The 24,877-nt window shown below is 40.0% G+C and overlaps 2 protein-coding genes across 7 annotated transcripts in view; one reads left to right on the top strand and one right to left on the bottom strand.

Moving 5' to 3' along the window:
• The window catches only part of TXNDC11 (thioredoxin domain containing 11), a 67,229-nt gene that overhangs the window by 5,650 nt on the left and 36,702 nt on the right, over positions 1-24,877 (top strand). For 2 of the 6 annotated variants that reach the window (XM_060124683.1, XM_060124688.1), the window contains 4 exons: positions 1,831-2,047; positions 5,226-5,323; positions 8,725-8,854; positions 19,805-19,898. In XM_060124683.1, the coding sequence (XP_059980666.1) occupies positions 1,831-2,047; positions 5,226-5,323; positions 8,725-8,854; positions 19,805-19,898 (539 nt within the window). Of the gene's footprint in view, positions 1-1,830; positions 2,048-5,225; positions 5,324-8,724; positions 8,855-19,804; positions 19,899-24,877 lie in introns of those variants that run through there. The other 4 variants (XM_060124684.1, XM_060124686.1, XM_060124685.1 and 1 more) reach the window with 4 other exon arrangements.
• On the bottom strand, positions 22,185-23,142 carry LOC132506169 (chloride intracellular channel protein 1-like). The gene has a single exon (XM_060124689.1). The coding sequence runs from the start codon at positions 23,140-23,142 to the stop codon at positions 22,417-22,419; it is 726 nt and encodes a 241-aa protein (XP_059980672.1). The 3' UTR covers positions 22,185-22,416.

The following is a 24,877-nucleotide window of genomic DNA, read 5'->3' as shown; positions in this document are numbered from 1 at the left end:
TGGGTTTATGTCTACCATCTGGCTATTTGTTTTCCATTCGTACCTTCTGGTTTTTGTTCCTTTCTTGGTCCTTTTCTGCATTTTTTTTCCCTCCTGCACCTTGGGGCGTGCGGGATCTTAGTCCCCCAACCAGGGAATGAACCCAGGCCCTCGGCAGTGAAAGCACAGAGTCCCAACCACTGGACTGCCAGGGAATTACCTCTTTTGGGTTAATTGAATATTTTTTAGGGTTCCATTTTTATTTCCTCTATTGGTTTCTTAGCTAAGCTGCTATAATGGTTTTATACTATTTTAATGCAGATAATGCGGACAGCTCAAGGCATTTACTAGAACTATTTAACTTGGTGGGATGCAGCTTGAGCCGAGACCTTTTTGTCTTGATGGGGAAATAGTGGCAGCTCTGTGACTTCTGACTACTTGTTTAGTTTTATTTTCTTTCTCCTCCTGACCTTCTGGGAATCTCAAATACGTACTTAGGAAACCTGTTTTCCAGTAAAATGGGCTGTTGCTTTGTTATTCATCGTTATTAACCTTCGGATCATAACATATATCTGGAGAAATATACATTATTATATAATTATTACTTTTGCCTCAGTGCCCTGGGTAACTACAGGCCAGCTCCAGCCAATAAACTTAACGTGAGTTGATAGTAAGCATTTCCGATGCCTATTAGTGGTGCCACGTGTGCTCCCTCCCCTTAATTCTGAGTGACTCACTGGTGGCTCTGAAACCCTGGAGATCAGTGGCTTTTGTGGAGAGCAAGGCTGCAGAGAGATGAGGATGGAGTCTTTTGGGTGGGGGAGGAAAGGATCTGGATTATTCAGAGACACCCTTCTCAACTCTTCCTGGTGGTCTAGTGGTTAGGATTTGGCGCTCTCTCAAAGACACCCTTCTCTTCTGCTCTCCACTGCCCTCCCACCCCATACCTGGGCAGACATTGTTAAGAATCGTTTTTGTGGACTTCCCTGGTGGTGCAGTGGTTAAGAATCCGCCTGCCAATGCAGGGGACACAGGTTCAAGCCCTGATCCAGGAAGATCCCACATGCCGCGGAGCAACTAAGCCCATGTGCCACAACTACTGAGCCCGCGTGCCACAGCTACTGAAACCCGTGAGCCTAGAGCCCGTGCTCCGCAACAAGAGAAGCCACCGCAGTGAGAAGCCCGCGCATCACAAAGAAGAGTAGCTCCGCTCACCACCACTAGAGAAAGCCTGCGCACAGCAACAAAGACCCAACACAGCCAAAAATAAATAAATAAAATAAATTTTTAAAAAATCATTTTTGTTATTTATATATTTGTTTTTTAATTTTTGGCTGCACTGGGTTTCCGTTGCCGTGTGCGGGCTTTCTCTGGTGGCGGCAAGTGGGGGCTACTCTTCGTTGCGGTGCGCAGGCTTCTCATTGCTGTGGCTTTTCTTGTTGCGGATCACAGGCTTTAGGCACGCAGGCTCAGTAGTTGTGGCTCGCAGGCTCTAGAGTGCAGGCTCAATAGTTGTGGTGCACGGGCTTAGTCGCTCCGAGGCATGGTATCTTCCCGGTCCAGGGATCAAATGCGTGTCCCCTGCATTGGCAGGCGGATTCTTAACCACTGCGCCACTGGGGAAGTCCAAGAATTGTTTTAGCGTGTTATTCATATCTTGCATTCTCTCAGCCAAATGTTGCCTTAACTTAGCACAAAATATTACTTTTGTACTCCAGGTCAGTGTTTTGGGAACTCCATTTTCTTTTTCAAAAGAAGACTTTTCTTTTAAGCTTCATTCTTCTTCCACACAGAGCTGTTGTTAGAAGAAGATAAACTAAACAATCTTGTTTGTGTTTGCTCTTTTTTTAGTCGAGCAAAAGATGTGATAATTCCAGCAAAGCCACCGGTCAGCTTTTTCTCCTCGAGGTCTCCGGTTCTTGACCTCTTCCAGGGGCAGCTGGACTACGCAGAGCACATTCGCCAGGATTCGGAGGTGGTGCTCCTGTTCTTCTACGCTCCGTGGTGTGGACAGTCCATCGCCGCCAGGGCAGAAATTGAACAAGTAGCGAGTCAGCTTTCAGACCAGGTAATGCTGACATTCAGCCTGAGAATCAAATGACAGTCAGTTCCTGTGCAGGGCTGGTTATCCCCATAGAGACACCTTACCCAGATGGCTGATTTTGCCAGGGTGAAGGCCAGGAGCCTTTCTTCGTAAATTGTAAAGCCTTCTATAAAGAAATAGAATTTCTGACTGTGATGGTCATAGTTGGTCAGAGGCAGGAGAGGGAGGAGATTCTGCAATTCCTTGTGATGCAGGCCAGTGCTTATCTCAGGGTGCCATGCTGTTTGGCTTCGGTGGGAAGACTGAAAATCCTCATTGAATATACATTTGATATTTGCTGATTAGTTATTTTATGTAAGAGAAATTTATGTGTCATGAGTACAGTGTAACTAGGCAGACCTTTTAAATCCCGGGACCAGAACTATGTTCAACAAATATTTAATGAATGCCACCTTTGTGTTAGATAAGAGGGATATATAGGCAATTGATATATATGCCTTCGGTCTGGCAGTGGTTTTTAATCCAGTGGATCCCCATTGTCCTTATGTATGTATTTTATGATGTCCCTTTTTCTGTCCTCAAAAGGAATTCATAGATGATAAAACTTCCCTATACATATAATTTCAAAATAGCCAATCTAATGTGCTAATTGTAACACAAAGATGGGGGAAAAAGAAAAGTGGTGTATAATTAAATCACATGTTGTTTCAGTATGTAAGTGCTGTACCTTTATGTAGAACCACTGTGAATGGGACAGTTACAAATGCAGGCCCATAAAAGTAGGATGTGTTGACAACTTAGGTGCCATGAGGGCATTGCTCTCAGTGATTTGATTTTTCTAAATGGTGAACAGCTCTTGGTAAGTTCTGAACCAAACAAAGTACTTTCTGCCTTCAATTAAACAGAAGTTGTCTTCCAAGAAATTCAGTGAACACAAAAGCCATGCTTTGGATTCACATATAAAATGGAGTTAGGTTCTGAGCTTGAATAATAACAAACAGGTTTCCCTCAACATTAGTATTTGGCAGGACATTTAAAACTGCTCTGGGTGATGCGGATGACTATTCCCTGTGCAGAGCAGTTTTGAACATTGCAGGATATGTACCACAGCCTCTGCCCACTACATGCCCTATAGTTCCTCCAGTCATTGCAACCAGCAGAAAAGCATCCCGTAGATTTCTAAGAGGCTGCTACTGACACCCACTGATCTGGGGTAACTTGTGGTGCAGCTGAGTTCCAGAAGTTCATTTGGAACTCTCAGTTGGTTTTTCTTAGAAACAATGTTATAAATGGTGACTAGGCTTCCTGCCCAGCCTGCCAAAGCCTTTTTAACTGTTTTATATCCCTGAATGTGTAGTACCAAGTAGTATTTAAATAGAACTCTTCATTCCGTATAACATTGATTCTGAGGGGGCTGTGATTTTGTGTTCCAGCTTTGGACCCATGGAATTGATCTATTCCTTGTCTTCCCTTTACCCCTCTCTCTCACCCCCCTTAAAAATGGCTGATAGTAACCAAGCCAGCACTTGCAGGGAGGAAAGGACTCTAAGGGAGCACTAGGAGGTAAGCTTAAAGGAAATCACCACTTTGTAAGTCACTCCCCAAGTTTTCTAAATTTAGAGAACTTGTGGGGGAAAAGGGGAGAATCTGTTTCATTTTAGGGTAAGTGTCAATTACTTGTTATCTTACTGTCAGCTTAGGGAATATATCCTTCAGAGTGACTATAGGGATGGTGTGCTGGTGTGCAGGCCCGTGCTGTTCCTCAGGACAGCCCTGCAAGCTGATGCTGGTAGCCTGGTTCCTCTGAAGCAGGACCTCAGGTTTAGAGGGCAGAGTGGTTTGTTAAAGGTCACGGGACAAATGGTAGAGGTTACAGTGCCGTCCACAGCTGATGGGCTCTGCTTTTTTCAAAAAATTTTTTCAGCTTCTTCTAAATTGAGAGCTTATTGTTCTATGTTCTCAGTAGGGAAAAGGACTGGGTTTATTTTTGGAAACAGGCAAAAATTTTTTGCGCCACATTACTTAATAAAATTAGCATACACGGTAGATTGTGCCCTATTTTTGAGATGTCAACCTTAGTAAAGATATTGTTGCTCTTCTTTCTAATAGATAGACTATAAAAGGAGCTCTTGTGAGTTTCCACTAAGTTTTGAGCAATATTGCTTTCTAAATATAAGGCATCTGAAAGTGACTTTTCATTTGTAGTCTTCATATGTTTTCAATATTTTATTATAAAAAATTTAAAATATATAGCAAAGGTCATATACCTGCCACTTAAATTCTATCACCATTTTATTACACTTGTTTTATCATGTGTTTGTTCATCTTACCATCCCTCTAATCAGTGGTTCTCAACTAGAGGCAGTTTTGTCTCTCAGGGGACCTTTGGGACTGTGGAGAGGTCTTTGGTTGTCACTACTTGAGGGGGATGCTACTGGCATCTAAGGAGTAAAAGCCAGGGATCCTACACCATGCTGCATCCAGCGTGTGGAAGAGCCTCCCCTCACCCCACCCCCAACAAAAACAAACATAACATCAACAAAAAACCCTGTAACAATTCAAGCCCAAAATGTCAGTAGTAGCAAAGGTGAGACACTCTGCTACAATCTAACTGTTAATCCATCTTATTTTGGGTACATTTCAAAGTAAATTGTGGACATTGGGATACTCCTCCTTAAATACTTTAGCATTTACCTATAAACACATACTTAATCCATATTTTGCTATCTAATGGTACATTTTAGGGCATAGCTCTAGTCATCTATTTATTCATTTTTAATATAGTTATTAAAAAATTGAAAATGGTCCTTTGAAATCTGTGATATTTCATCTGTAGGTAAGATTTTTTTCCTTCTCAGATGCTCAGTTTGACTAACAAAAGACACATCCTACTACTGAGTTTTAGTGTAACCATGCTTAGAAAAAGTTTGCTGGTGTCATTCACTTCAGAATTTGAAGGAAATCATTCTCCTCTTGGGCCAGACTCCAAAATATTCAGAGTCCTAGCTGGACACTATGGACAGGTGTCTTTGTTTGTCCTTGTCGTGGTAAATGATGACCTTCTTTGAACACTCAAAAAACAATTTTTTTAATACTTTCTGTTTCAGAGAGGAATTGTTCCATTTCTATAATTTTATCTTTTAAATCTTGGCAATTTTTCAGTTGCTGTTTATAGTTATTTGAAACCTTCTTTGGCTTGCAGGTGTTGTTTGTTGCAGTTAACTGTTGGTGGAATCAGGGGAAATGCAGAAAACAGAAACACTTCTTTTATTTTCCTGTAATATATCTGTATCATCGGAGGTAAGAAGCGATTCTAATTCCAATTAAGTTTATCAGTTTCAAAGTGATTTTTGTTATATTCACTGTAGAAAATTGAGAAAATACAGATAAGCAAAAATAAATAAAAGGATCTGTGATTTTATTAGCCATTCATAATCACTGTGTGTTTTGATTTATATCCTCCTGTGAATATACATATCCACCCCCCTTTTTTAAATTAAAAAATGGGATCATGTAGTAATACTGTCTCTTCAACTGCTTTTTCTTTATTTTGTGAACACTTTTTCATGTCATTACATATTCGATAGCATTGTTTTTATTATACCAGTTACTCCATTGTGTGGCTGAACATTTCAAATGTTTGAAAAGTATTTTATGGTATAAAAATATACAGAAGTCCTTATCCCATTACCTGGCAGCATAGCATAGTCAAGAGGGTATCTAACATCTTTTCAAATTGGGAAGAAAAAGACTACAAGTCCGCAATCCTATAATCTATCATTCTGAAATCCAGAGAGCTTTTAAAACCTGAAAGACTTCCATGAACTTTGTCCCCAAATGCATTCATCTGGCCTGAAGTAGCAAGGGGCCACCTATAGTCTTTATACCACATCAGGTGCCACTGTACTCACTTTGCTGCAGAAATACTGGTGTTTCATTTTGGAGAACTGCCCAGACCTTGCTGTGGGTGTTAAGTTATGTCTAAAATCTGACTTGAAGGATTTTGGAGACAGGGGATGGGATTCTGGACTCTGTGTAGTATAATTGGCTTAAAGTTTGTTACTGTAAAATGGTTTATGAAGAGTTCACCAGTAAGAGCTTTACTTTTTTAGGCTTTATTTCCTCCCTCTAAAATTCCTGGGCCTTAATCAATGGGGATTTATTACAAACATCAGCAGACTATCATTTGTGGATTATCTATCATCTTTCAGCTCATTCCCATGTCTCTAACATAAACTTTGTGTGGAACAGAGTATTGTTTCTCAGGAGCTATTAAATAGTATTTGGGCAAAAACATGCTTTCCTACCCTATCTCCACCCTCAAATTTTCCTCTGGGTATAAGAACAGTTTCTCAGAGTGACTTTCTGATGGTTACTTTTTTTTGTTTTCCGGAAGGTAAGTATAAGGTGTTATACTTGAAGGATCTCAAAGTCAGTGCTGTGTAATGGGCGATAAGCTTCCCCTGGAGAGATCCCTGTGCTTCTTTTTTTCGAAATAGGAAATATGGCACAGATGGCTAGCAGGGAGTATAGGTCGTGCAACTGTATGTAACCAAGCCAGCTGCCCAGAGGTAGACTTAACTTGATGTGACATTAAAATAACAAGAGTTCCCTTGAATTGAATACAGATGTCATTTTGGGATATGTGGGTGTGTAACATTGTCTTGCACTATTTGTTTTCTTAGTTTTATAGAAAGATTGGAAGGACACGAAAGGAACTTTAGAAATACTTAGTCCAACCGTCTCATTTTACACATGAGGAATTTGAGGCTGGTACTTGCCTTGAAGTGCTTGCCCCTCATCTTTGCCTGTTAAACTTTTACTTGTTTAAGTCAGTTCAGACCCATTAATACCTGTTTCAACATCTACCATTCCCGATGTTCCAAAAATAGAAGAAAGTGCTAAGGCACAGAGGTACCCAAAAGGTAGCCTTTTCATATTCTATTTAAGAATCTTCAAGTCCTCTGTTTTATACATACACATATGAATGAATGTGTTCCTTCAACTAAACTCTCTTGTGAGCATTTGGTAGTCTTGAGGTTCTTTTGGCTAATGGTGGTTGCAAATATGGCCCTTGAGTCTCATCACTGGACAGACCACTGCTGTTTGTGTGTGTTCTTGCTGCTACTGTTTGTGTAATGGCTTAACTAGTAGTAGCTGCTTACAGAAATTAACAGGCTTTTCTGTTTTGTGAAAGTAGATTCCATTTTTTGGCTTGTATTGATGCCAGTTACAAAGGCAGTTTATAAAAGGCTCTGAAGCAGGAAGTAGTTTTCTCAAAACACTCTGTGCAGAGTTCAGCTGCCCTAGATCAGCTTGTCCTAAGGCAATGGCTATAGTGTGTTGGCAAAACGTGTCCTACATCCTGCATCCTGGGATCGTCTCATTACGAGTCACTGGGACCCTTGTAACACGGTACCAGGGAACCTCAGCAGAGCCTGTTTGCTTGAGTAATGAGGTTTCCAGATCACTTGCCTCCTTTTTGCTCAACAAAATAGGTTATCAGATGATTTTTTTGATTTCTTCCTTTAAATTAAAAATTGGTGGTGGTTGATGGGGTTGGTGGTGGTAGTAATTTTAAAACTTGAATTAGTTAACAAATGAGTTGTAGTAAGTCTTGAATTGACAGAATTGTTCACCCAGTCTCTCAGCTGTGCATGTAGAATGCTATTTTTACTTTTTTCATGCTACTATTCCTCTGTCTGGTATCATATTCTGCAGTGCACACCGAAGAATTGTGTTTATCTCATCACATTATATGTGTGTGTTAATTTCTGTAACCATATATTATAGTTATGTGATCACCATTTATACATTTCTTTACTGTGCTCTATTGTTGCTATTAAAGGTAAGCTTAATGTCAATTTCTATTTAGAGAGAAGAATGGTTATGGAATTGGTGAATTTCACCATACTCCCTCACCCCCACCACATACCATCCAATTATATTTGAGCAATGTCTCTTTTGTGCAAGATTGAAGAAAGCCATGTGAGGATTCTGATTAGCTTAGGATAACTGAATGTTGGAAGCATTGCTTAGCAATACTAAATCAAATTCCTGTGCATTCCCAAGCACAACTGGAGGGGAAAATAAGGAAGATCATTTGTATAGGTCCCTGATTTCATACCTTCATATAATTTTTTGTTGTTGTAATAAAGCTTTAAATAGGTTTAAGTTTCATTTAGTGATCCTTTGTGTAAGTGCATCTAAGAATATTTAATAACTACTTTTTAGTAGGCCAAGGACCAACTATTCAATTTGTTCCTTATTTTGGAGTGACTTGGAAAGTCTGCCCCTACGTCCCCCCCACCCCCAATTGAATTGTGTAGTTAAGATCCTGGAATCCTTTGGCATTTGGTCAGTTTCCAGGGTCGTCTGTCTGTTTTGTTTTGTTTTTTAAAGAAATATAGTGAGAATTAATTTTTTTCAGAGACTAGAATGAATGTTCTTTGATCTGAAATTCAGTTTGCAGAATTATGCTCATATAAAAAAGTAACGGCCCCTTGTACCCCCCTTACATAAAATGCTTGTTCTTAATTGGCCCTCCAGTTACCTCCTGAGACAAGGAAGGCTACTTACATATGAAACAGTTGGGATCCTAAAGCAAGACTTTTCCATTTTGTGATGTTGATGATTTCAGGTATATATTACAGGTTTAATGCGTGGTGTATTATTTTTAATTTTTATTTTTTTGGTACTAGTTTTGGACCAATCGAATACAAAGGCCCCATGAGTGCTGTTTACATTGAGAAGTTTGTCCGCCGTGTGATGAAACCACTTCTCTACATCCCATCTCAATCAGAATTACTAGATTTTCTCTCAAACTATGAGGTACCTATCTTTCCTATCTTCTCCCATTCCCCCAGGCTTCACTGGGTTGCATTGGATTGTTTATATTAGAAGAGTCTTTATACCTCCTGATTTGTAGCAATTAAAAGATCACATTAGAGATAAGCCCCAATTAAATGCTTTTTGAGATACTTGATTATAGGGATAGTTTGGCCAAGTGAGTTTTTAGAGAGTAAAATACTTGCAAAACCTTATCTATTTTTTATTCAGGAATTTTTAACAAACTTTCAGTTTGTCTCACAATTAAGTTAGAGTATGTAAAAATTAACTTATAATTTTTATGCAGCTACAGATTTCCAAAAATTTTATTTGTTGCTTACAGCATTTTACTCAGATCCGTGGTTTTTCTTGTCAGTTGTAGTTTAGCTTTAAAAAAGCAAAACAAAACTAGGAATATGTTCCTTTCTGTTTTATTAAGTGCATAACAATTTCAAGGTTCATTAACAGAAAGTTTCCTAACATGGCTTCTCTACTGCTTTCCCATTGCCAGTCAACCCCTGATGGATTATTTTGGTAGGATCCTCAGTGTGTGTTCAGGACAGCTTATTGAGAGGCCAGTATAAAGCTTAAAACAATCTCAGTAAATTATAAAAATAGTTCCACAAAAAAATTCATTGGATCAAGTATAAAATCATACTGGGGCACAAGTAAAAATGATACTTAGCTACAACAAAATCAAGACCATAAGTACCTGACGGAGATAAAAACCATATGAATCCACACCTCAGTAATTCAGAATTTAACAATTACCACTTGGTTGAAGTTTACCTTTTACACTATGTATATTTTATGTAGGTAGGATGTGAATTTCTTTCCCTAGAACATCATTTACAGCTTTTTTCAATTATGTTAGGAACACTTTATGTTAACTATTAGCAGATTCTCTAAGCAGCAGTGTTACTATCTAGTTATTCTGCTTGTAGTTGTCAGATGTGCATTACGGTGAATGCTTCCTGACTCTTATAAAGGGTGGGTTTCTGTGCCCCTCATGGGCTTGCTCCCGTTTTGCCCGGGAGGCACTTGGGCAGGAGCTATAGTAGGAGGCAGGGCGCCTGGGCCTAGTCCCTTTGGCAGCACTAACTGGGTCTGTGACTTGGGGCAGGTCACTCATCTGTCAGGCGTCAGGGCCCGGGAACAGGGTTTTCTTGAGATTCCTTTTAACTTTTAGGTGCAATGATTGCATGATGTGGGTTTTCACATAGATTTGCACCAGATGACAAGCAGTCACTGGAGGTGGTCCAGCAAAATGGTGAAGAATCAGGACTTGGACAGACTTGAATCCAAACTCATCTCCACCTTATTAGCTGTGTGGCCTCCGGCTGGTATTATACTTAACCTCTTTATGCCTCCATTTCCTCATCTGTAAAACAGGGATGAAATTAAAAAAAAAAAAGGAAATGCCTGCTAGGATGTAGTCCTAATAAATGAAATTTTATCAGTGAAAATGACATTGTGGAAAAATCCTGGATATTTAGCACTACTGAGAGCTCAAAATGTGCACAGCACCTGCCGGAATTCCCAACTTATATTGATATAAACACCTTTTGTTTGTTTTGTAATTAAGGTGATAAAAAATGACCTTTAAGGGCCAAGAGTTCTTCCTCCAGCTTAGCTTCTGTTGGGACTTTTATAGAACACCATGCCCAGATTGGTACCCTCTGGTTTTTTCTTTAAATTTTCAGTCAGTATCTTCTAAAAAATAAAGAAATGGGAGAAGAGCTGTGGAACATCAAATAGCATACAGCATGTACTTACCCTACCCAAAAGAGTGTGGAAAAAATTGAGATTGCTTAGCCTTAAAAGAGCACAGAGAGGTGGCTTTATTATTATATCCAGCTCTATCAGAGATTTGTATCCAGAGAGTTCTGAGATAGTTCTTAGCAGAGGTCATGTGATAAGACGGACTCAGCTAGCACTCTGGACGCTTGGATTTTGGCCCTGACAGAAATCTGTGATTTCTGCATTTTATGCAGATTTCTCATCTCTGAAATAAGGGAGTTGGCTCAGATAATCCCTCCTGACTGCTGGCTTTGGTGAAGTTTAGAGGCTGGAAAGAGGCAGACAGAAGAAGTTTCATCATTTGTGGTTGGGAAAGTATTTTTGACACAATGCCTTTGAGCATCTGTATCAGAGATCTTTCTACTCCTTTTTTATTTAGTGCCTCTAAGATGTTTGTAGTGTCTTTGTAGTTGGATCTGCAGGGGAGACAAGTGCATGGTTATGACTGAGCAGCCAGGATGATTCCTGACCTTGAGCAGTTGCATTCTTTGTACCTGCTTTCCAGCAGCACTTTCAGAGATTATGCTCCAAGTCTGACATTGAGTCCATACAACATTACTCAAGGTTGTTTTTTGGCAGCCCACTTAATTAGAAGATGTACAGCAATGATGAGACTGCCTTTAAGATGAGACCCAAGAGAGTGCTGCCAAGCTGGGACGCTGTATAGCTTCTGTCAGCCTTTCAAGTGCCTCCTGAAAGCTGTAGATGGCTTTTATCACGTTAGAATCATCTTTGCTGGGCTTCTTTTCACGGAGATGAAATTGTTGGGTTGGCAAGAGGCGGTATTTGATTAATTGTGAAAGAACTCGGGAGTCATGCCCAGCGTGGTTTCAAATGTGAAGCCATTTATCTTGTGAAACATACCAAATACTGCCTAGGAAGAAGTGATATCAATTTCATTTACTCTCTGTAAGATAACATAAAGACAAAATTCCAGATCCAGAAGTGAAACCACTGTCATGGTTTTTGATAGTTAAATAAATAGGAAAGATAAAGGAATTTTGGGAGGCCCCACTCTGGAGCATAATATACTTTCAGACATTCCTCTAAGTTAAGGTTTCTCAACCTCAGCATTATTGACATTTGGAATCAGATAATTCTGTGTTGTTGGGGGCTGTCCTGTGCTTTGCAGGATGTTTAGCAGCATCCTTGGCCTCCACCTACTAGTTACCAGTAGCACCCCCCTCTTACTTGTGACAACCAAAAATATCCAGGCATTGTCAAATGCCCCTTAGGGGGGCAAAATCACCTCAGTTGAGAGCCACTGCTCTCAATTATTGTTTCCCCAAATAAGGCCTTAAGGATGCCCCACAGGTCCTAGTATAAATACGTTTTTTCATGTAGCACACAGAATGCCACAATCTAATTGTTGCAAGTTTATCTGCTTATAACAGTATCAGTAGAAAGAAGATGAAAATTAAGCAGTGCCTTAACTAGAAAATTCTGGAGTGTTACCTGTGGGGAGCTAGAGCCAGGAGTGAGTTATGTTGTCATCAATAGATGTCCCTGATATTCAACTTTCTACTCAAATTGTTTGTCTGTACCACAATCACCCCCCTAAAAAGTATGCATCCTAAATGTGTTAAGGGTCTTGATGATTTAAAGAAGTCTTAGTATGAAAGATACTTGTTTTGATCAAGAGCCTTGTCTCCTAATTTATATTTTTATATAGATTTCAATATCAAATGTGTTTAAATTTAGGTATACCAAAATTGGGCTGAAATAATTATTTAATGTTTCTGTGGCACTTCTAAGGTTTGTTAGGATGGCTTTGTTTTTTGCTTCTATCTCTAGATGTGTTTGTGACGTCTTATAGGAGTGCATTTGATAAATTTCCCCTCATTTTAAAAACACACATTGATTACTCATAAGTTTGTCTCTAATCCAGATATTTGCGAACAGTTTGGATCATCATAAGATTGTGTAGTTAGGGTTTATTACTTGGGAAGTGATGATACCCTGAAATTAACAACTTCCCATATTGACATAAACTTTTATTATACGTATACTGAACTCTATTCACATACGCTTCTATTGCTATTATAAACAGGAATGCTCTAATTCTAGCTTGGTTTGAATTTTTATAAGTCCTACAGATGAATCCTTTTAAAAGCCTGTTTCAGATGATTTGATAATGAATTACCTAGAAGAGTAGAAGTTTTTAACCAATGGAAAATATTTTATTTGACTTAGATATCTCAAACCTACCCAAATCAGATTGTGCATCATTCTCCATACTTTTATGTTTATAAAATATGACACTGAAACCAGATGCAATTTTTTTTTTTTAATTTATTTGGCTGCATCGGGTCTTAGTTGCGGCACGTGGGATCTTCCTTGCAGCATGCGGGATCTTTCATTGCAGCACACGGGCTCTTTGTTGTGGTGCACGGGTTTCTCTCTAGTTGTGGCGCGGGGGCTCTAGAGTGAGCAGGCTCAGTAGTTCTGGTGCACAGGCTCTCTAGTTGTGGCACACAGGCTTAGTTGCCCCACAGCAGGTGGGATCTTAGTTCCCCGAGATGTAATTTTTAGGAAAACAATTTTGCCTTTAATTTACTGAACATTGTAGAAAGACATTAAAAGAGTGATGATTATGGGCTTCCCTGGTGGCGCAGTGGTTGAGAGTCAGCTTGCCGATGCAGGGGACACGGGTTTGTGCCCTGGTACGGGAGGATCCCACATGCTGCAAAGCGGCTGGGTCTGTGAGCTATGGCTGCTGGGCCTGCGCGTCCGGAGCCTGTGCTCCGCAACGGGAGAGGCCACAACAGTGAGAGGCCCGCGTACCGCAAAAAAAAAAAAAAAAAAAGAGTGATGGTTCAAATACTTTATTCTGTAGATTCCAAAATACTTTAGACATTATTAGCAAATAAAAAATGAATAGACTATTCATTGGTAAGTGCCCTTCAGTTTTCAAGTGCTTTTACTTCTAATCTTCCCAACAGCCATGTGAGATAGATGGAAATTGTAGATCCTTTCAACAGATTAAGAAGATAAGGTACAGACTGGGTGTGATGTACCCTAAGTGGAGACTGGACTGTAGCCTAGGTCTTCTGGCTCCCAAAATTCTTCCTTGTACACAAAGGAATGTTTAAGGTCTCTGACTTGAAACTTCACTATGTATCTAGAGGTTAAAACTTTGAATATTTAATTATTTAATGTCATTTTTGAATCTTCCTTTTTCATGAAAGAAAACTTTTGAAAGTCAGCGTCTTAATTTGACTGTAACTTTTTTCCTTCATCTTTAGGAATGGTTCTAAGAATAATTAGTGATAAAGGATGGGCCGTGGCTATTGACTTACTGTTAAAGCAGTAGAGTTTTACCATTTCCTGTTATTAATTGGGTCATTAGCATTTATTCTGCAGAACTGGGAGTGTTCTATGTATGATAATCACAGTATTGAGGCTGGGTAGAGTCCAGAATTTTCTTCCCAGATATGCACTAAAATCATACCTGCCTTATAAATAATGAATGTAGCTAAAAACTAAGTGGACTTTCTGGTGGACACCGCAGAGGGAGATCAGGAACTTTAAGTCATCTTGTTGCAAACCATGTTAAGAAATTCTGCTTCTTTCATTTACTCCAGTTGTAGAATTCCTCTTCCTTGAAAGTTCTTCTGCATATTTAAGATACAGACAGGACAATTTAATTTATTACTTGTGGACAACATAGGCAAACATAACCCAGTGTCATTTTTATTTTGGATAGACATTAAGTTGATTGGAAAGGGGATAGAACCAAATATGGTAATGTCACTTTGACGGTCACAGTTTTAGGGCTCATTTGTCAGTATTTTTTAGACATACTTGTCTTAAATGTCGGTAGCTTCTACATCAATAATGCTTTCTTTTTTATATTTTAAAGAATGTGACAGAATTATCTGATTTGTACCTTATAATCTACCCACCAAATGCCAACAGTATTATTTAGAACTCTTATATCTGTAGCCAAAATATTTTTGAAATCTTTTCATGAATTTCTATAATTTATTTAAGAGCAGTGATTTAGCACACATCCATTCATTTGTTCTTAGCAGTTTTGGTAAACCAAGTTGTTTTAAGTGAGATAGGAGAAGGCTTGGGGATTGTTTGGAGGGAGAAGCAGGGCATTGGGTAAATTGCCAGGTGACAGAAACCTGAGCACTTCGGAGAAAAACCTAGTAGACTGCCTGGTACCTGCTGTTATCCTGTTGTTTGTTAGTAAGAGGGTTGTTTGTACCCTGAATGTTGCACACATAACTTGATACTGTTTCTGTTAACTCATAGTTCTATACGACTGTGAATTAAGTAGCTTTAAATTTTCTAAGTGTGAGTTAACATTAATGCAGAAATATTTCAGTTGCCACTGAGGAAAAAAACACACTGAGGTAACTATTCTCTTGGCCACTAGAGGGCATGTACACCATCTGCTGAAATTTATGCCATACTGCAAATGGTGCTCACTTAGGAAAATAAATATTCTATGCTGGTGAGGATGTGCTGGCCTCCTATAAATAGCCTATTTCCAGCCTCCTCATTATAGGAGGTACTGAATATACTGTACATCATTAAATGGAGTTGAAACACACAGACTGGGTCAAGTTATAATCTGGTACTCATGTTTTGTTCTTCACTAAATTGTAAACTCGGTGAGGAGGAGCTTTGTCTTATTTATCTTTTTATCCCCATTCAGTCTTTAACAAATGTTTATTTTGTGCCTGCTTTGTGCCAGGCACTGTCTGAGCTGCAAATGTAGTGATGAACAAGTGAGAGCTTGTGTTTCATGGAGTTAAAATATGGAGATAGGGGACTTTCCTGGCAATCCAGCGGTTAAGACTCTGCACTTCCAATGCAGGGGGCGCAGGCTTGATCCCAGTCGGGGAACTAAGATCCCACGTGCTGCGCAGTGCACCAAAAAAAAGAAAAAAAATGTGGAGATAGACAACAAACAGGAAAATAAATAAACAAGATGTAGGGGAATGAGTAGTATCCCCCCAAAATTTGTGTCCACCCAGAAGCTCAGAATGTGGCCTTATTTGGAAATAGTGTCTGTACAGATGTCATTAATTAAGGATCTCAAGATGAAATCATCCTGGATTTAGAATGGGTCCTAAATCCACAGGGAAGAAGGCCCTGTGAACATGAAGTCAGGGACCAGAGTGATGCAGCCTTAAACCAAGGAATGCCTGGAGCCACCAAAAGCTAGGAAAGAGGCAAGGAAGGATTCTTCCCTAGAGCCTCCAGAGAGAGCACAGTCCTGCTGCAACCTTGATTTGGGGCTGCTAGCCTCCAGAACTGTGAGAATAAATTTCTGTTGTTTTAAGCCACCAAGTTTGTGATAATTTGTTATGGCAGCCCTAGGAAACAACATACAAGGTAATATTAGGTAATAAGTGCTACAAAGAGAAATAAAGACGGGTGATAAGATAGATATGAGAGCAGGGAGGGTGGGCATAACTATTTTAGAAGACAGAGAAGACCTCTCTGAGGAAATGACATTTGAACAGATACTTAGAGTGAAGCCTGTGTGCTATGATCCATCCCTGAGGAAATTTGGGGAAAGCCCTCCAGGAAGCAGGAGCAGTAAGTGCAAAGGTCCTGAGGGAGGAACAGGATGGGGGGTGCGGAGCAGAGAGGAGAGCGGTAGGAGATGAGGGCACGGAGGTGTCTTGTGACTGTGGTGTGTCCTGATTACACCTTTGATTTGTTGGGCAAATGAAGGAAAGAGGAATGCTGGCAGTTAGGTTCCTGTGGCTGTTCTATTCACCTGGCAGCCATCCAGGCATTTGGGAGGGACTGATGGAAACACTGCAGCTGGAACCTGCGGTTGGACCATCTTTACATGTTGGTGAGCATCCGAGTGAAGAGGGACAGCCTGCGTGCCAGCAGCCTTCCGCTCCAACCTCAGCCCAGGGTCAGGCTGGCTCACGTGCTTGGCCTGCTCATCTGAAAGAGAACCTCAAAAGTAAGAGGCAGGGGCCAAGCTGTCTGCTTTGAACCAGCCCCTGGGTTTATTTGCAACCCAGCAAACAAGGGGTGTAGACCTATGTGAATATACATGTGTTTTGTTCCCCAAACTTCCCTTTTTCCAGATTTAAGAAAGAACTATGGAGGGAACTCTGAAATGTGTAATCATTTCTCAAATACAGCTTTGCCTGGAGAGACACTGAAACTTTGGGGAAATGATTGCAAAATTTATTTTACCTAAAGTGTAACCAGAGCCAGTTTAATAACTTTTAAATGATAATTTGCAATAGAAATAAACAGATAACTATCACTTCACGTTATTTCCTCTTTTTATTGTTTTGAAATGTTAATTTTAAGTTATATCCTTAAACGTGCCACTTTTCAAAATTTAATACAGACTCACAGTATTGTGAATATTTGAAAAATAGTACCTAAAATATACTTTGCCTGTTTCTTGTGTTTTATTTTATATATATATATTTTTTTTTTAATTAATTTATTTATTTTTGGCTGCATTGGGTCTTCGTTGTTGCACGTGGGCTTGGGCTTTGTCTAGTTGCGGAGAGTAAGGGCTACTCTTCATTGTGGTGCGCGGGCTTCTCATTGCAGTGGTTTATCTTGTTGCGGAGCACGAGCTCTAGGCGTGCAGGCTTCAGTAGCTGCGGCTTGCAGGCTGTAGAGTACGGGCTCAGTAGTTGTGGCACATGGGCTTAGTTGCTCCACGGCATGTGGGATCTTCCCGGGCCAGGGTTCGAACCCGTGTTCCCTGCATTGGCGGCGGATTCTTAACCACTGCGCCACCCGGGAAACCCGTCTTGTTTTTCAAAGAGCTAGTATTTTATAATTTATACAACCTTTAATCCTCTCATATAGTTGTTTAATCTTATGATCTTCATTTCATTTCTTTGGCAATGAAAAGTAAAAATAATTTTACTTATGGGGTTGTTTGTATTGTTTGTGGAATTTCTTTGGTCAAACTACTTGGAAATTTTAGTACGAGGTCTTCTGAGGATACAGGCTCTTTCATAGAAGCTATGTAGCCCCTTGGAAAACTGTAGCAGTGGTGCCATCAACAAGAATAAACCCTTACACTGTAGAAAGGTCCGTAAAGGACCCCTGCAAATGGTCTAACCTTTATTCATTTTTAAATGTTTAATCTGGGTTTCTCATGAAGACTTGGAATTCACATCGTTTTTACTTCCATTGATGTGTATTTACATAAACACATATGTAGTTGCATACATGCATGTAGAGAGATACATGTTTATGGGCCATATGTCTCCTCCTGTGAAGCCGCCTGAGATAACATGATGGGAGAAGAGGTTGAAACTCACCTCATTTAATTATTAGCCATGAAACATTTCTTAATATTTAGAACCAATTTATTCCATTTCGTTTAGGAGATTGGTCAGAATTGAAAGAAACTAATGAGTCTATTTTCTTTCTGTTACTTTTCATTTCTATCTTGTATCCAGTATTAACTAAGTGACTAAAATTTCTGAAGATCTTATCTTCCTTTGTTCATGGTAGAAAGGCTTATACACCATCATAGCCTGGGTTTGAAACCTTAAGAACCCAAACACTGTATAATTCTACATTGAGCCAATTCTGGATCAGCTTGTTGAAAACATTTTAAGGAGTTTAGCAAAAGAAAATCCTGTTTCGGGGCTTCCCTGGTGGCGCAGTGGTTGAGAGTCCACCTGCCGATGCAGGGGACACAGGTTCGTGCCCCGGTCCAGGAAGATCCCACATGCCGTGGAGCGGCTGGGCCCATGAGCCATGGCTGCTGAGCCTGCGCATCCGGAGCCTGTGCTCCGCCACGGAAGAGGCCACAACAGTGAGAGGCCTGCGTACCGCAAAAAAAAAAAAAAAAAAAAAAAAAAAAGAAAATCCTGTTTCAATGACTACTTTCTGATTTCCTCAGTTGTTTGAGAAATTAGTTATTTGCTAGATTTTTTTAGATGTTAAGATTAAACATTCTGACTATCTCAGTTTCTACCAGAGTGAAAACCAATTGATCTATTTAAAATGGAATCTTACTAGAATTAACAGGTGATTTAGATTTGAAAGATAGTATAGTATATTCCACTACAATCAGAAATTTCCCCTTTTATACAACATACCAATTTTAAACTTTACCAACAGGTTAAATTTCTGTTGTACTTTTTGGATCTGACGTTGTCCCAGTGATCAAATCAGCTCCAAAATTATTTATTAAAAACATAGTGCTGTGTGTTTTAGGGCTAGAAAGAACCCTTTACATTTGCCAAGTGCTTTATAGTTCATCAAGCTCATTCTTCTCAGTAACCCCATGATGAATGGTCCCCATTTGCCAGATGAGGAAACTGAGCTTCACATTGAAGCATTCACTCCAGATCATTTAACTGTCAGACTTGAGCTTAGGTCTTCTGACTCCAAGCCCAGCACTCTTTCCTCAAGAATCTCACAGTTGGGCTTTTAAAACATATAGAACAAAACCAGACAGAACGAGTGCCCACAAGGCCTTCTAATAAGGAAGAAATTATTCTGCACAAGAAGGCAGAATGTGTCTGGTGAGGACAGTTAATTGGTTTGGCAGAATGGTGGGGTATTCTGTGCTAAGCTTAGAGAAATGGAATGAGCAGGTGGAAACTGAGGTGGAGGAGCGAGAGGGCTCTCAGCAGACTGACCTGACAAGAGAGGGAGGGGTGCCATTGTGGAATGCTGGGTTCTGCGTGTGGTGGGGAGGAAGGAGCCCCTTAAAGGATGACCTTGAGCACCAGTGGAGCCAGTCAGAGGTAGCCTGATTTCCAGTAAGTGTGAAGGTGTGTTTGGAGTGAGGCGGGGAAGAGGTTGAGGAAGAAATGTAAGAAAGGTTACAGATCATTGACCTAGTTTGCCTGGAGTTGCTAAACAAAAGCAAGTGAGTGCTTGAACTTGACAGTGAGGTTTCAAACCAGGGATGTAGGAGAACTGTCCACAGAGGGTGGAAAGACCTGCTTAGGAAGTTTCAGCTCTGAATTGCCTCTGTAAAAGCTGCCCTGTTTGTTGTCTAAATGAAGGGAAAGGTCAGCCCTAACCGGCAACTTTTTTCAAAGCCTTATTAAAAAATGAAATGCAACAAATTGAATTTGTTAAATTATAATGGCATGTCTTTCTTGTTTTGAAATATTTCCCTTTACGCAGTGACCAATGATACCCCAGGCAACTAATTCTGCTCTTGTTCTGCAGCCTGGAGTACTTGGGTACTTTGAGTTCAGTGGCTCACCCCAGCCTCCTGGTTATTTGACCTTCTTCACTTCAGCGTTACATTCATTAAAGAAAGGTAAACATGATTCATATTAAGACATTAGTACTTGAACAGAAATGTTTGTATATTGATATTTTCTGTTAAATATGTTATCTTTATGATTATATATTTTAGTTTTCTTGATTCTTTTTCTCTGTATTTGTGTTAAATAATTACATTATTTTATGGTTCACTGGCAAACAAAATTTTGTGCTATTTCAAGTATAGCCTCTTAAATGTTTAGAGACTATTATTTTTTTAAATGTAGCTTGATCACACAGCATCTGCAATGATATATTTTGCACTTCAAATTTTATTATATCATAATCTCTTTTTTTGTGTGGCGTTACAAATTTTGGTCAAAGTTTTCAGTGGTTGTATTGTCAGTTGGATGTATCATAATTTAGGAATACATTTTCTTCAAGAAGTATTTCTATAAGGATGAAAGTCATGTCACATTACAGGATAAGCCTACTGCCAGGTTCACTATTCTCAAATCCATATATATTTTTTTACTTAGCTAAATCATGTATTATTTGAGTGTCCTACTTTTTAAATTAAACATTTTTCATGTTGCCCATTTTTTCGTGTTGCTCCATGTTGTTTCTCTGTATCAGCCATGACCTTATGTCAGTTCTCTTCTAGATACTTTGATCTGCTCCTCATCTCCTTGTTACCACTCTGGTCCAAGCCCCTTTCCCACCCCTACCCTAGGCCAGTGGGCACTTAACTGGTATCCAGTCTCGCCCCTCCTTCCTCACACTAGGGCCTTTGTGCTAGTCCTTCTTCCTGAAATGTGCCCTCTCCCTCCCCATTCCCCAGGGCCCAGCTGTCCACTTGTCAAACCCCTATTCATCCTTCAGATTCCAGCTCAAATATCACATCCACAGTCTACCCCCCTGGAGAGAGATTTGTTGTTTTCTTTCATAGCATTCAACATAGTTTGTATTTATTGTGTTAGCCAAAATGTTCGTTCGGGTTTTTCCATAACATCTTACGGAAAAGCCTGAATGAACTTTTTGGCCCACCCAATATGTGTATAGTTATGAGATGATTTGTTTACTGTCTGTCTTCCCTGGGCTGGGAGATTTCTGAGGGTGGGGATTGTCTGTCTTCAGTTTAGTGTTCTTTCTCCAGCATCTGGCACATAGCAGGGGCTCAATCACTATTTGCCAAATGAGTGATCAGATTGATGGCCATGTCATCTTTCCCTCAGTAGGTCAGCCAAAAATATGTAGTCATCCTCCTATTACTGGATATTACATTGCTTCAATATTTTGGGGGGGTATTATAATAGTATACTATTAATACGTCAAATAATTATACTACTGGCTATTTTAATATGTCCATTGTCTTAAGGTTTTATACATAGAGAATCTACTGTATTCATGCTTTTCATGCAGGGGACTCTGGGAGAGGAACTGAAGCTGTCACATTAGGTGTGTCTTCTGTCCACCTGAAAGACTTTGAGCTGCACAGCTTCAGGTGACTAAGAAGGCTCAGTGAGTCAGAGTTTGAATTTTGAAAACAAAGTACTATCAACTTAAATAAGCTTAAGCAGATAGATGTTCAAAAATCTTCTTAGAAAACTAAATGAAGTCCTTCAAAGATTATGTATAAAAGGGTAGCCTAGAGTCAGTCACTAAAATGATGACAGCATTCAAGTACTTGAGTTGGAGAAGCTATTTCAAGATTTGGAAGGATGTTTTGTTATCCAGTTGGCTTATATTGTGTGTTTATGATTCATCTTTTTCATTCAGAGGTTTCCAAAATTTTGCTTCTTTTTGGAAAAACATTTCTAAGTATAAGATAGTAGCCTTTTTTCCTCCCTTTTTTTTTTTTTAAAGTATAGTTGACTTACCCTTGTTTTTTTCTTTTTTTTTAAGCAAGGAAGGTAATAAATGGATAAAAACTACTTGAAGGTACAAAATGAACCTTTTGGTCAAATCACTAATTTTGACAAATGATTACATGAAATTTCTTCTCAGAATAAATCTAGCTCAATTTACCTGTACTACATTTCTTCACTCTCTTGTGATTCTGGTTGGGTCTTATAAAATCCTGCTGCATATGAACTTTGCAAGAACTGAGTTCATTCTAATTAATAATTTATACCCCATTTTTTTGGGTAAACTCCCACTTGAGCTTAATGAACCATTTTTAGAAGAAAAAGACAAATTTGGAAGGATTACCTAAAATAAATCTTGCCTTGAGCATCTGGGTTTTTTTCCCCTTTTCTTTCTCCCACCCTGGAGTCAAATGGTATTTTACTTATTATTAATAACCAGTGTTAAGTAAGAGAAACATGTGCAGATTTTTTTTTTTTCATTCTGTACTTTATTACTGAAATACGTTGTCCTACCAACCCCATAGTAAAAATCTCACCCAGATCCCCCCTCCTTTCTCCTCATCCCCCTCAGCAAGCCCTGCACAGGTGCTCCAGGATTCTATGCCCACTGGCCATTTTGGAGTGTGTCCATTGGGTAACCATGTGGAAACCACCCAGGGCCTTTGTGGAGAAAATGGAGGGGGGCGAGGGAGCTCCAGGAGGGGCTTATTTGAGGGCCTTGGCCACTTGCTCATAGGCCAGCTCGATCTCCTCATCATCTGGACAGGTGGAGGCAAACTCTTCCCGAGCATAGGCATTGCGCAGGTACCTATGCACTCCCCGAAACACATCCGGAATGGAGAATCCTCGGTACTTCTTACATACCACCTGTACTATGTGGAGCTTTGGCAACAGGTTGCAGTCAGCCAGAGTGAGCTCATTGCCGTCCAGAAACTTCCTCTGAGAGATGCCCTCATCCTCAGCGCTGGTCTCATCTACTTCATCTGGGAGAGGGGATGTCAAGTAATTGTCTAAAACTTTCAGGGCTTTCAGGAGTCCCTTCTCCAGGTTATCATTGAGAGCTGGGTTTGAATTCTTGATGTAGGCAGAGAATTTGGCAAATATGTCCAGCCCAGCTGTGTTGGATTCAGGGTTCAGAGCTGCCAGCTTGGGGTACCTGGGAGGGCACAGCACCGCCTCCAGAAATTCCTCAATCTTGTTGGTGTCTGTGTGCACTTCAGTGCCATACAGCAGGAATGGGAGCTGCCCTCCTGGGCACAGCTTCTGCACCGTCTCAGTCCGCCTTTTGGTGTCAACAGTGGTGACATTGAAGGTGACTCCCTTGAGCCAGAGCACCATGAACAGTCTCTGGGAGAAGGGGCAGTTCCTGATCTTGGCCCCATCACTGCCAGCCTTCACGAACAATTCGACCTGCGGTTGTTCTTCGGCCATGGTTGCCCAGATTTTTTTTTTAATGGGACAGTTTGGAATGTAAGTTCTAGGTCATTGTTGTGTTTCTATTGTTTACACAAATTGAGGCCTGAGGAACATTTGACACAACTTAACATTTGGTTATAGAGAGCTTAACTGACGAAGTGTTTAGTCTGTTGTGGTAGAAAGCAGATATCCTGGTTCACCAAGCCACAAGCATATATAAAATACACATCTTTCCATTGCCTAAATTTTTTTTTTTAATTGCCTTAGAAATAGCCAGGATACTCTCTAACATTCGTTTCTTGAAGCTAGCTGGCCATCAGTCTACAGATATTTGGAGAAGGTACCATATATGAAGCATCCTGCCTGGGTGCTGTGGGGTTGCTGAGAGGGGACATCTCAGTTACCTGTGTCCTTTACCTATTGCTCTCCAACTTGGTGCTGATATGTCAGTTGATGTCGGCCCTCCTCTTAGGTGGTGTGGGCAGTAACCCTTTTGTTATATTTCTGTCCATTATTTTCCTAGCCATTTTACCTTTATCATTTTTTATTTAGCAGTTCTATATTTTCATGTAGTTAAATCTGTGGTTCTTTTTCTTGATTTATTTTTTTAAGAAAAATCTGGTCACTAATTAGTTCACTTCGTTTTGAATTTTAAAGTTATTTGGCACTTTATGCTGCCTGGATTTACTTTGGCTTAAAATACAGAACACAGTTGATTTTCCTCCCTTCTTATTGGCTAATCAATTAGCACCATTCACAAAATAATGCTTTCTTTATCCTTCATCTTGATGATGCCTGTTTTATCACAAAATATTTTCTAATATGTAATTGGGTCTATTTCTGTGTTTTTTCTTGGTCTAGATCCCTCTTTTTATATGAGTAAATATAATTTCATTTTTTACATTGTAAGTAATTACCTGGTGAACTCTGGACTCAGTGTCCTCTAGTTCTGGTGTTTTATGGAATATTCTTTTATATCCATCTATGCATTTGGCTGAATTTGGGTTGGAATTTTATTAAATGTTTAAGTTGACTTAGAGGTAATTGACATGTTCATAAAACTTAGCTTCCCTTTCTAGGATCACAGCATGATATTAATTTATTCAAACCTTCCTTTCAATTTTTTGTAAAAGGTCTTACACATCCCTCATTAATGGTTAATCCTTTTAAAGTGCTGAATGATTAACTGTGGGCTGGCAGTCTGTGTGTTTCAGGATCCTGGGGAAGCCCATCTCTGTACTTCTTCACTCTTCCCAGACTGCAGAGCCTGTTCTTCTTGGAGCCTTTCCACCTTTGATCTTGGCAGACAGGCCTAAAGAAAATTTGGTAGAGGGGTTGATATTTTTAAGTTGCTTACTTGATTTTCTTCCATCTTATGATTATTTCATTATTTACTGTAAAAATGTGTTCTGGTAAAATGTTATATTCTGTTATGATTCAGTGACTTTTTTTTTTTTTTTTTTTTGGCGGTACGCGGGCCTCTCACTGTTGTGGCCTCTCCCGTTGCGGAGCACAGGCTCTGGATGCACAGGCTCAGCGGCCATGGCTCACGGGCCCAGCTGCTCTGCGGCATGTGGGATCCTCCCGGGCCGGGGCACAAACCCGTGTCCCCTGCATCGGCAGGTGGACTCTCAACCACTGCGCCACCAGGGAAGCCCCAGTGACCTTTTAAAAGAGAAAATTTGCAACAAATTTTGTTCAAAAAGAATGCAGTGCCGCCTGGGGGACAAGCAGTGGCCTGGGATCTGGC

The sequence above is a fragment of the Lagenorhynchus albirostris genome, chromosome 15 (genome assembly GCF_949774975.1).
Source record: "Lagenorhynchus albirostris chromosome 15, mLagAlb1.1, whole genome shotgun sequence".
Taxonomy (NCBI): domain Eukaryota; kingdom Metazoa; phylum Chordata; class Mammalia; order Artiodactyla; family Delphinidae; genus Lagenorhynchus; species Lagenorhynchus albirostris.
The sequence above is the reverse complement of the archived record's forward strand: the minus strand, read 5'-3'. Positions and strand labels throughout refer to the sequence as shown.

Bases quoted from the DNA above. Each gene is read 5' to 3' on its own strand.
- LOC132506169 (XM_060124689.1), bottom strand. From the start codon at position 23,142: ATGGCCGAAGAACAACCGCAGGTCGAATTGTTCGTGAAGGCTGGCAGT.